Below are 12,559 nucleotides of genomic sequence, written 5' to 3' on the forward strand. Positions count from 1 at the left end.
TTTTATTCGTTACAACTTTCATACTAATCTATTAGTGCTAAAATCAGAATGCTCAAGTGCTAATAAGTTAGTATTTTAATATGGCACTAATAGCGCGTTTGGGCTGGGCTCAGTCATCAATATGTCCCACGATCCAAACCGTTTTTTATTGTTTAAATCCTTCATTTATGGATTAACTTTGCAAAATTTCGTCTAAACGAGAAAGTGTTTGGTTATGCTTTTTATTTATTGTCTTGAACATTTCTATCATATTTTGAACAGCACTGTGTATTTCCTCGTGTTACTCTTGGAAGCATAGATCTTCCAAATGTTGTTTGTATGTTGTGGTTGATGTTTCAATGTGACGATCATAGTTGTAAGCCGACAAACCGGTTCTAATTGAAAATTCAATATTTTTTGCGTTTGTTTCAAATCAATTCAATATTCTGACACACGTAGTATGTGATTAAAAAAAGATCTTTCGCATAATTAATGAAAGAGTTGTTAAACTCACACCAAAGCATGAAACACAAATTACTGCCAGTTTCTTATCAAATAAAAATGTAAGAGTAAATGAAAGAAAAGTCTCTTGCAACCTATATAAAATATGTATTATTCACGTTCTGATTACAAAATGTTCGTTTGATAAACAATCTAAGGATTCGATTACAATATTTACATGTAAGCATGCATTGTTGTTAGTTTCACAATTTTGAGAATTTGGATTTTGACTCCTTGTTTCAACTCCAATCCAATTCTACGCACTTAAATTGTAAATTAATAAACACGTCATAAGATGAATGAAAAAAATAAAATAAGTCATCAAATTTAAGAAAGAATAAAGATGACAATACCTTGATTAATTGATTTTTGAGTCCATTTACTGAAAGAATGAGTTGAGTTAGACCATATTATATCCAAATCACCAGAATTACCGGCGACTAACACTCGTACAAGGATTTGATGATTTATTGATTGATTGATTGATGAATTTGCTACTGCTAGTTTTCATAAAATTCTGTTAAATGGTAAAGTGTTGTAGGCATAATTTACTAAACAATTATGGAGGCCAGAGAGAGGTTGCGGCACATTGAGAGAAGATAGATGTGTAATTGTGAGGTGTGTTCTATTCCACCCTATTGTGCCTTTATTTATAGTAGTAGGGAAGGTTAATTCCTTACTCTAATAGGATTACAACTCTAATAGGATAATATCTAGTCTAAGAGATATGGTAGAATCCCAAAAGGATATCCTAGATATGTTAGGATTTACACAATCACATTCCTAATCTAATAGGACTGCAACACTCCCCCTTGAGTGTGTAAATACTTAAACAAATGGTGCATCAGGTCTTCAGCGATGAAGTAAGTACAATTGATGAAGTCATCGGCACAACGAGCGAATGTGAGTCTCAAATCAACGGAAGAATGCTTCAATCTCCTGATGCTTTGTTGATGTAGATGTAGATGCAATGTGTCTTGGCATTGACTTTGTTGATGTATCATGTTTTGGTCAAGTTGAAACACGCTGCACAGTCTTCATGGATAGTCTTTGGGACTCAACGATGGATGAATACAGCAAGTACTTCGAATATGCTCAACAAGAGCTCTCAATCATGTCTCACGTGTGGCGTAGTGAAGTAATGTGAGTCTTGGAACGATTCGAAGGTTTCGCAACTAAGGTCATATTGTGAACCTCCAAGATATTGCAATATTCCTTAACGGTAAAGACATAACCATTCGGGGATGTGCCTTGTGCGGGTCTGATAAGTAATCAGCGTCAGCATAACAAACAAGGCAAGCATTATTCCAAGGATCAGGGGGTCGGATCCACTCGGGATGCGTTGGGATTAGCCTAAATCCGTAGTACCTTCATGGTGGCGAAAAAAATCTTTAATACTAATTCAATGGTTGCGAGTAGGCGTGGTACTACATCTTTACAAACAAATCAACAGTGAAGGAGATCTCCTATCTAATGCAATAAACTAAGTACAACAGAGCGCAAAGTTGAACTTAGATATGGAATTTCAGATTCCTTAACCTCTTCAAGGGTTTCATTTGCATAAAGTGTATGGAAGATCATAGGTATGCTCAAAGGTAACACCTTCAGGGTGTAGTTCGACTGGTAGACCAAAGTACCGTTAGAACAATGCTTCAACTTCAGGTCAAGGCATAAATGAGTTTTCCCAAGATCCTTCATCTCAAATTCCGTCTTCAAGTGTGAGGTAGTTTTCTCAAGCTCTTCTAGAGTCTTAGTGAGATTCATGTTATTTGTTATAAACTATAACTCTAGCAATTCAGAATAAGACTTCATAGTTTAACACGCAAGGGCATTCATTCATATCCCTAACTAATCAAATAATCACTTAGACGGGTATATCACATTTGCTGGATTGCTTCAATCCTTAAGTGAACGCCTCAAACGAGTTAAGAAAGTGTTCCGTGGTTTGGAACTATTTGAGTCAGTCCATGTAATTCTTCAAGAACTTACATGTCAATCTCCGTATCTACATCCCCATGGAGAAACACTAACCACATTTCATAATGCTGCAATCAATCATAGGGCATTTGAGAGAAACCTTGCGCCATAATGCGTGCATCATATCACACTATTTCATTCATCTCATTACGTTTCCCTTCCCACTAGTAACACAACAGGGTTACCTTGGGTAGTGTAGGAACGGTAGGTCCAAAACACACTTTGGTAAGGAATTTAAACCTGGATTGTGATTTCGATTGTCCAATCAGTTCTACATTGTCACTAATTAACGAAACACCATTCGATATCATTGCTTTTCATTTATGTTGGTAGCTACCATATAAGTGAAATCATCATCGATGATAATCTCATTTCAATTCCATTATCTTGTCCAAACTAGTATACTGGACCAAGAACTTCAAGTCTCGGGAGTAACCCGAATTAATCTCATGAGATGGAAATGATTTGAGACAGCGATCAAGTATAGATTCATTTTGTGATGTGTCTTCCTCTTCTAGGGAAGTGAATCCTATGAACCGAGCCATTTGTCGTGCTTCAAGCCAAGACAGATTGATTGGTTATTCGCCGGTGTATCAGACCGTCCAACAAGGGTGGCACATCCTTCGAGGATGTTGATTCGACATCCTTTAAGTACGTCTATCCTTGCAAGCATGTTTGCAGCTAGTAATGATCTCGTCACTTTAGCTAGATCAGAGGAATGCGTCTAGAGCAACATTTTGAAAGTTAGAATTCATCGCACTTGCTTATCACACTTGTGCGATATGGGGATCAAGATGAAACATAGTGGACAACATCCATGCAAATTTGTGTCGTTTTATAGGAACGTTGATGTTCTTATCTCCCCCTAACGGCAAGAAGATTGTCTCATTGAAGTGACAATCCGCAAATAAGCGGTAAAGAGATCGCTTGCAAGGGCTCTAAGAGAGCTAGTGTGAAGGAGAATCATGATTGACAAAGATTCACAACCTTCTGTAAGGACCCATATTGGTATGTTGCGGCGGTGCAAGTTGGCACATGGAATGCACACCCAAATGCGTAAATACAAAGCGTCAAGTTCATACCCAGTAACCAACTATAACGTCAAATAAGTTGGGGTGGCAATGGGCCTCAAGGTAGACCAACATAGCTGCCTACAAGATTGCATTGCCCTAGGCAAAAACCGAAAGCTTGGTGTGTTCACCAACGTTTGGGCGATCAATTAAATTGCACTTCATGATCGCACTACGAGGTTGTTTTTGGGTGAACATGGGAAGTCGAAGTTCAATTATAAACCAAAAAAAAATAAAAAAGGTGCAATACTTTATCAAAAACCGTCGATATAAACTCTCCGGCATTATCCAATCTTCCAGACTTCATGGGATAAGTAGGGTGGTGAACCCTTAAAATCGGCCAAGAAGTTTAGTAGCAATGTGTGTGGACAAACATGTGACCAGTTTGTCGATTCATCAACCAAAACCATAAGTATTTATATGGTCCGCATTTTAGTTGGATTAGTCCACATATATTCCCTTGAATCCACTGTGAAAAGAGGTTCATTTCGTATATTTGCTAAGGATGATGTAGAAAATCAATTTCCCCAACGAGCAGGCTTGGAAAATTATGCTTGTAAGCATAAGATCCTTACTTAAAGTAAGGAGATGCATCGTAGCATCATTGTTCAACCTAAGTGTCCCAAATGGTCGTGCCAAGGCAAGTAAACTGCTCGAATCACCAAGCTCTAGGCCGACCACATGTGGTGTATCCTGATCGAGAGGTAGCCTATTGGCCCTAAAATGAAGCTTTGGGCTCATTTTTTGAGGCGGTGCAAAGATATTTCACTCTATTTTCCATCAGTGGTTTTATTCATGATCATTGTCATCTCGAATATCCTTAATGCTTAATGACGTTCTTCCAAAATGAAGAGAATATAATGTCTCTAAAATGGTAATTTAGTACCTTTCATACAACGAGAAGCATTCCAATGCTCTTAATCAGGTTGGATAGACCTGAAGTCTTTGCTAGAGATGTGATTTACATATAAAGTTAGTGTGCGTAGTATTGCATTCATCCAGACAACTAACTTTCCCACATTCATACCTAATCACATATTTAATTGAATTCGGTCACATGTTTTAAGAAACGTGATTCAATTAACTCATATTCGAGGGCAATATCAATAAGATTATCCATAACTAAAACAAACACCAAATGTGAATCCAAGAACATAAAAAAAAAAAAAATTGTTCACAAAGTAAATGGTTTGCTAAGGGGATTCGGCCAACAAGGCCATCCATGTCAAAATTCTGCTCTTCCAACGATGTTTGGTGGAGCAAAATTAGTCTCACATATTGACTACGAGAATGGTACTCCTCAATGGCATTGGTAAGGGCACGAACATGTGCATAACCAATGATCTATTCCATCAAGACAGAAGTAGATTCTGCAGGGTTAAGGTTTGGAAATATTATCCCTTATTCTTGAAGTTTTAGGTCTTAGGTGCCAAGGATCATGCTTTGGGCATGATGCCACACCTTGACAGGCCCTGATTCTACCATATGTTGTAAATACAAACTCAAAATTAGGTTGTGAGAGGGACATGCCTAGACTTGGGTTTGGTAGGCTCCAGTCGAAACTGAAGAGGTCTATTCAGTAGGCCTCTGTTGAAGCAGAGCAATACCGTTCGATGCATCTCTGCCAGAGCAGAGCATGCCCTTCGGTGCATCCTTGTCGAAGCAAGGCACCACCATTCGGTAAACTTCAGCCGAAACAGGGTCTATATTGTTTGGTACCTCCTATCTGAATTGTTGAGGTACCTTTCTCTCACAAGTGTGATAGTAATCAGATTCAAGAATTTGGTAAACTTCCATTTCTCAGCTTCTTGATAGTCAAGTGGAGATTCACGTCCTGTATCCACATAAAGTGGTTTCTGATAGAAACGTCCAAATAAGGGAAATCGAACTTGTGATGGTTCGACAATCCACTGAATTGGAGGGAACAAGATTATGATTGGTTCTATGGGAATGAATCATCCTTAACCATCAAAGTTAGAACATTCGAGTTCTAAGACATGGTTTTCATGAAAAACGTCGGGTTTTCATGGGTGTATTGTTTTAAGAAAACTTCGGGTTTCAAAGGCACTATATTTGAAACTACGGGTTAAATTTAGTTTACGAACGGTTAGTTCATAAAAGAGAGGTTCCTGCAAGAACACATAACACAATATGCTGATTTAAGTGTAGTGGATTTGAGTTGCTTCGGGAACTCAAATGTGAGGGCTTCGAGACTACGAAAGGATGTCAACGGTTCAAAGAAGAAAAATAAATTATTGAATCGTTAATGTCCAAAAGTGATCTTCAAGTCAATAATTTTGGATTTCTTGTTAGATTAATGGATTACTGGTCACTTTTAATTAACTCAATAGATCGGGACCAAACGAGGTCGATCGTGGAAGCAAAAATAATAACATGCGGGTCTTATTAGCTTCAATTGGCGGCGGGCCAAGTGACAAGTGAATTATAACTTAATTAGGATTACAACTCTAATAGGATAATATCTAGTCTAAAGATATGGTAGAATCCCATAAGGATATCCTAGATATGTTAGGATTTACACAATCACATTTCTAATCTAATAGGATTCCAACATAAAGTATAATTTCGTATGAATTAATTAAAGTAAAATTTGGGTCACCTCTCGCCAGCACATTCAAAGTTATAGAGATAAAGTCTTACAGCCTTGCAAGTAAGTTGGAGCTTGAAACTTACAGAAACTGTTTACTTTAAAAATCCCTGCAAATAAACAGAGACAGAGTCCAAGGCTATCTTCTTCCTCCTCCTCCCCTCCACCAACCCTGGAATTGTGTATTATATTGTTTTGTATTGGCTCCATTTAAAGCACAGCAACAATGAATTGCTAAATGAGTTCAAACAAGACATGATGAGGAGATATGAAATGACAGATTTGGGTCTTTTGTATAATTTCCTTGGAATGGGAATCTTGCAATCTGAGAGTGGAATCTTCATTAACCAAAGAAAATATGCTATTACTTTACTGCAAAAGTTTGGATTGAAAGACTACAAGCCTGTTAGTACTACATTGGTTGTCAATGACAAACTTAAGAAGGATGATGAATGTGTGAAAACAGATGAGAATGTGTAAAGGCAATTGGTTGGGAGTCTTTTGTATTTAACTGTCACTAGACCTGATATCATGTATGCAACTAGCCTACTTGCTAGATTCATGCATGGTCCAACCAAGAAACACTCGGGAGCATCCAAGAGGGATCTAAGATACATTTAAGGCACATTAGACTATGGGATTCAGTATAAGAAAGGGAAGGAATCAATCCTAATAGGCTATTGTAACAGTGATTAGAGTGGAGATGAAACTGACATGAAAAGCACATCAGGGTATGCTTTCTCATTTAGAAGTGGATCTTTCTCTTGGGCTTCAGTCAAACAACATAGTGTAACATTGTCAATTGCTGAGGTGAAATACATGAGTGCTACTAAAGCAATAACTCAAGCAGTTTGGTTGAGATTTGTACTTCAAGACTTTAGTGAAGAACAAATTGAAGCCACTCCTCTCTACTATGATAACACATCAGCCATTGCTATGACAAGGAATCATGTGTTTCATCAAAGAACAAAACACATTGGAACGAGATACCACTACATCAGAGAAGCTTTGCAGTCAACCATCATCAACTTGATTTATTGCAAGTCAGAGGATCAACCTGCTGATATTTTCACCAAGGCATTGCCTAAAGATGGATTTTGTATGCTCAGGGAGAAACTTGGAGTCAAACCAGCTACCAGCTTAGAAGGGAGTGTTGGAACATAAGCATGGCAGCTAGATCATGTCACTGATGCAACAGCTATGTTGAAGAAGGAGAAGAAGTTTGAATTTTAGCTAAGTGTTTGTTTGTAGTTGAAGGTTATGAACTTGTAATGAACGATCAAGGTTATAACATCTTAATTGTGTATAACTTGACATGTGTCTAGTTTGTTAAGAGTTAAATGAATGCATGTGTGCCACACGTGATCGTAGTCTCGATGCTTTGGTGGGTTTGCAACGGCTATAATACCTTGTTTGTAGCCGAGTTTTGTGGATTGAATGAAGGTTTGAGGAGCTATGAACTCCATTTCTATGTGAATCTCATCTCTGTAATACCTTCTTCAATGTCAGCTCAATTACTGATTGATTTGATTACAAATTCATCTTGAAATCTAGCTCAAAACTATCCAAAACACTAACAACAACGTGTACTGGCTAGCTCATAGAAGCTACGTATGTGTGCAAGTCACTTGCTGTACATAACAAATATGTTAAGCATACGCTATGGAATTTTCACCATGAATGTTTTCCACACAAATCTGCAGCCTGGTGCAACATTTGAGCTAAATCTGGAGCTTGGGCAAAGTAATTCCGCCTTACGGAAAGCGAGCCTAGCATAGGTTGATTACTGTAGTTAACTTTCGCTCGACCATCTCCCGCCTCTTCAGGTTTCTGTGGGAGAAGAAACCGCCATTTTCATAAAGTTCAATGACTTATATCAGTGGTATCTGCATTGTCTGTATGTAATCTGGACGAATCAGACTCAATTGATGGAAAACTTACTCGTTTGGTTAAAATGCTAACACAACATATTTGTGACGATCACTTTGAAAAATCGTTTGAATGAGTTCAGTATATAATACAAAGAATTCTTCATCCGTCAAAATTGAGCTCAATCGATCTCCTCACAGAACAACTTAGTTTGAACTTTATCGTACCTAATAATTCATGCTCTAACTTATGAATGAAATTAATCATTTATGCGAATAAACATGATCAAGTTAAAGTTAATACAGTGCATTTTCAAAACCCCCAGAAGCAACTAATCTTCTATTTAACTCACTTTTAACTTCCAGAAAATATTATAACAAACGCAATATGCCTATTTCTTATATCTCGTCAATAAACTCGAGAAGATCGTCAACCTCCTGCCTCAAGGCAGTAATTTTTTGCAGATGTGAAGCAACCCGGTTCTCGATTTCTCTTCCGCCATACTTCTTCTCATAGCAATCCACAACTGTAGAGTGTTTAACCATTAACCTTTCTTCTAAATCTTTCTCCTTCACCACTAGCTCCTCCACCTGTATAAACAACCGCATAATAAATGCAATAATTAAAAGATGCACGGCAATAATACTGTGATAACATTCCGCATGCCATGCAAACCTGGTGTATCGACAAGAATTCCAATTAATTCAGTGGTTGGCAGTACATAAACAAAAAGATAATATAATTCCAACTAAAAGGCCAGCCAACCTTGGGCAGTATATGAGCAGCCTGCTGAGAAGATTGCAAGAATGCCAACAAGGGCTTCATCTCTTTTGAAAGCTCTTTCAACGAACCATCAGCTGCTTTCCTAGCTGCTTTACAAGCTTGGACATCTCCTGTCCGTGAAAGATCACGTAATGATGCTTCCAGCTTATCATGTATCAGGAGGCATCGGTTGATGATATTTTGGATCTTCTGAATTGCTGCTTGCACCTAGAACAAGACAGTAATTACTGTTTTCTTATCGTAAATTATTTAAGAAAGAAAAATACAAGACAAAATCTTACTTCATCCCACTGCAGTTTGGCCAAATAAGATGGAGAAGATTTGGAGATTGACATGTCCACATGCATGTATACAATGCCAGCAACGAAAAGGAAGAAAAATCCAGAAATCAACATCAAGGGCTCAGTCAGCATTGCCAGGCTGTTGAATTTGTAAAAGACCTGCAAATGGAACATACTAAAAGCTATGACAAAATTGAGGACAATATGGTATAACCGGGGAACAGAAACCATGTGAAAAGGCGTCCATTGTCATAGCACATGTAAGGAGATTCGCTTCAATCTTGATTATTAGAAAAGAAGCCATGAAAATTAGTATTAATTGAATCAAACTTAATACATCATGCAAAAATTACGAAATCAGTGAATTAATATCTCAACATTCATGGAAATGAAATATCAATAGGAACCTCAAAACAATAGTAGTCGGATAAAGAGTGAAAAGACGGAAGATGACACAATAAATGGCAGCCAACAGGGCCGCTGCCCAACATGTTATTTTCACTACTTCTATATATAGATAAATATTTAAGTATCAGTATGATGATTGATTCTACACTACAATTACTAAAGAAAGGGGAAAGACAATTAGGCACCTAAAACAGAAAATAGTTTGAATACGATGAAGTAGAAAGTTTGTCAGAAAACATACCCGTCTGATACACTAAAAAGATTAATAGACACTTGCAAGCAACTATAAACTAAAATCCTTTTTCTCATTTAAGCAAAACTGGAAGCTTTAACATCGAAGTGTCTCGTTTTCTATAGATCACTAGAAATGTAAGTTGGTTTTGAAAACATTAACCAACATTAGAACTAAGTAAATGTGTTATTTTAACATTAGAAACTAATTTAATATTCTCACAGCCATCTCATGTTATATGAGAAAATGTAATTGTTACCTGGAATTTCTGATTATGCTCGGGCACAGCATTAGTCTTTTCCAGTACAACCACTGGCCTTCCAACAAGATCCAAGTGGGAAAATTTTGTCTGTAAGATTCGTACACATATTTAATTAACAAAAGGAAAAGTGAAGCTTTTTCAAAATAAATAAATAAAAAATAAAATAAAAAATAAAAAATAAAAAAAAGAGAAGAGGGAAAAGAGAAATAATTAAATATAACTTGGTGTATAATACCTCTCGCCCTTGTTTCAGAGGAAATGGAGCAGATACAGATATATCTCTGGAACCCTCGGGTAGAACAACCTGCAGTTTACAGTCAAAAAATTTAAAAAAAAAAAATACAGGAAATGAATTCTTTTCAAATAATCTGACTCCAATTCATGCTTTTTAAACATTCCTGCTGATATAACACATCCTACACAATAGAAGGAAGTTATACGAAAACAACTCAGTATGACAATCTAACAAATAAGTAGCCAACAAAAAAGTTGAAGAAAAAAGAATTAACGGATCAAAGGAAATAGTATCGATAAATCATCACATTACCAACCTTCACAATGAGGGTGTCAATGACCACCTCATTCACGGGGCAACCAAAAGTGATATTAAGGACACGTTGTCCATCTGATTCAAACAGAAAATCATGAAGTGGCAAGCCATACCCGATGGTAAAAGCAGTTCTCCAACCACCAAACATAGGATATCTAGGTTCGATTTCCAGTTCCGTCTGCAATCATATATACAAGTTGAGAAAAATCAGGAATAACAACTGGGAATATCAGTCCACGCAAAGTAAAAAAATTACCTTCTTAGAATCACTCCATAAGTTAGATGTTGAAACATTGCCTATTTCATCCCTATAGTAAACAGAATGAGCTCTCGGTGGCAATTTTGCAACAAGACGTCTAATGGCAGATTGACCGTTGACATGAGGTCTGGCTTGATAATCAAGCCTGCAGAAGAAACAAGCGGAAATTAAATTTAAGCTCCTAATAGCATAGCACCAAATGACCAACAAGACAAATAAAAAGAAAAAAAAAGACCTTGAAAATTCTCCCTTGCTTTGAGCACCTCCATGGACAAGCTTGTAGTGCTCTGTTACTTGAATATTACCCCAATGGGAAATCTCTATTTCTCGCACCAACTCTTCAGCGACGGCAAAGGGTTGATTGCTCTCAAAATGAACAACTATAGGTGAGTATGAAAGGGGAGAAAGATTCTCATAAGGACCGTATTTGATCTCTGAACCAACACTCTTTGTATTTTCTAATTTTGTATAAGATTCAATTCTCGCATCAGGCAATTTAACACTGAGTGTTTGCACCTTGACTGCATAAGGAGAGAGATAGTATGCGCTTTCCTGAAACACTAGCAGTTGAATGTCAGCCTGAGTAATTTTCTCTGGAAACGGTTTCAATGCACGTGTGAAAACAGCCAATACATCAAAAGTGAAGCTGTCCCCCTTCCCCAGTCCCTTTGGTAAAGAAACGGAATAAAAAATCAAAGCAGGGGGCATGTCATTCGGGTGAACATTTTGAACAGGGTAACTAATACTAGAACCTTTCGCTTTTCCTTTGCCTGCGTTGGGGGTTGCCTCCAGATGTGCCAAATGTTTTGCCTGACTCTCAGGAAAGGCCAACAGAAGTTCTGAAACCAAACTGCTTCCCTCGTTCACCACCTGCAGAGCATGAACGGAACACAATTCAAATTCAAGATATACAGATTTCAATGGTTTCTTATTTATTTTTATTTTCAAACGGTGATAACTTTTCCATGCATTCTTGTAAGGATTCTTACCACCCGTGAAATCGAGAATTCAAAATCTGAGAAACTAATTTCTTATTGAGTATCAAATAAATTTAAGAACAAGGAATCAATATTAACAATTCAATGAATGAAAAGGGTAGTAATGGGGCACCTTCAGTGTGGAAGTGATGCGGGCAATTTGTGATGTCAAATCAATCTGCAACCAGCCAACCAACCAACCAAAAAACAATCAGAGAGCAAACATGAATGAACACCAAATGCAATCTTTAAAATAAAAAAAAGTAACAAACTTTTGATGAATGAAACTAGAATTTTCGATTCTGAATCATGAAACAATAAAATGAGAAGATGGAGATCTCAAACAACCCAATTCATGGAGTCGGGGAATCATGGAAAGCAGAAACAATGTGAGTGAATTACAGAGAAAAGTGGGGAGGGGAGGGAGACTTACGCGTCGGTCAACCTTGGAGACGACCAGATCCGACAGCACAGGCGCCCACACGACGAAGAGTACCACCAGAAACACATCCACTCTCAAACCCATCTCTTTCTCTCTCTCTCACTCGTGTAGCAAATAGCAAAAGCAAATGCAGCAGCTCTTCTCAGAGGTTTTGGGTCTCTTCAGTCTCGAAACGACGGCGTCGTGTCTCCGAGACTACCGAGACTATAGGATGAAGAAATCCTCGAACCAGTTACAGTGAGTGCCAGAGAACTCGACCCACTTCCACAAGGCCCAACTGGCTCAGTTTTAAGCAGGGCACGTGCTGAACTTGACATGCAGTCGCTGATTGGATTGTTGAAGCGAAAAACGCACGTGATGG

At 37.7% G+C, this 12,559-nt stretch overlaps 1 protein-coding gene across 1 annotated transcript; it reads right to left on the minus strand.

The window, feature by feature from the left end:
- Nucleotides 1-8,247: 8,247 nt before the first annotated feature.
- LOC103952914 (dolichyl-diphosphooligosaccharide--protein glycosyltransferase subunit 1A-like) lies at nt 8,248-12,433 on the minus strand. The gene is made up of 10 exons (XM_009364606.3): nt 12,190-12,433; nt 11,890-11,934; nt 11,015-11,649; nt 10,777-10,924; nt 10,522-10,698; nt 10,206-10,274; nt 9,968-10,057; nt 9,069-9,227; nt 8,770-8,994; nt 8,248-8,594 (listed from the first exon to the last, which is right to left on the minus strand). The coding sequence occupies exons 1-10, from the start codon at nt 12,280-12,282 to the stop codon at nt 8,403-8,405; spliced, it is 1,833 nt and encodes a 610-aa protein (XP_009362881.2). The 5' UTR covers nt 12,283-12,433; the 3' UTR covers nt 8,248-8,402.
- Between the last annotated feature and the right edge of the window lie 126 nt (nt 12,434-12,559).

Source organism: the organism of the source record quoted next, unplaced genomic scaffold, assembly GCF_019419815.1.
Source record: "Pyrus x bretschneideri cultivar Hongxiangsu unplaced genomic scaffold, Pyrus_bretschneideri_v1 Contig91, whole genome shotgun sequence".
NCBI lineage: Eukaryota > Viridiplantae > Streptophyta > Magnoliopsida > Rosales > Rosaceae > Pyrus > Pyrus x bretschneideri.

Bases quoted from the DNA above. Each gene is read 5' to 3' on its own strand.
- LOC103952914 (XM_009364606.3), bottom strand. From the start codon at position 12,282: ATGGGTTTGAGAGTGGATGTGTTTCTGGTGGTACTCTTCGTCGTGTGG. The intron at 11,935-12,189 runs GTAAGTCTCCCT...GGCTGGTTGCAG, and splicing joins TCTCCAAGGTTGACCGACGC to ATTGATTTGACATCACAAAT. The intron at 8,995-9,068 runs GTAAGATTTTGT...GTCTTGTTCTAG, and splicing joins CCAAACTGCAGTGGGATGAA to GTGCAAGCAGCAATTCAGAA.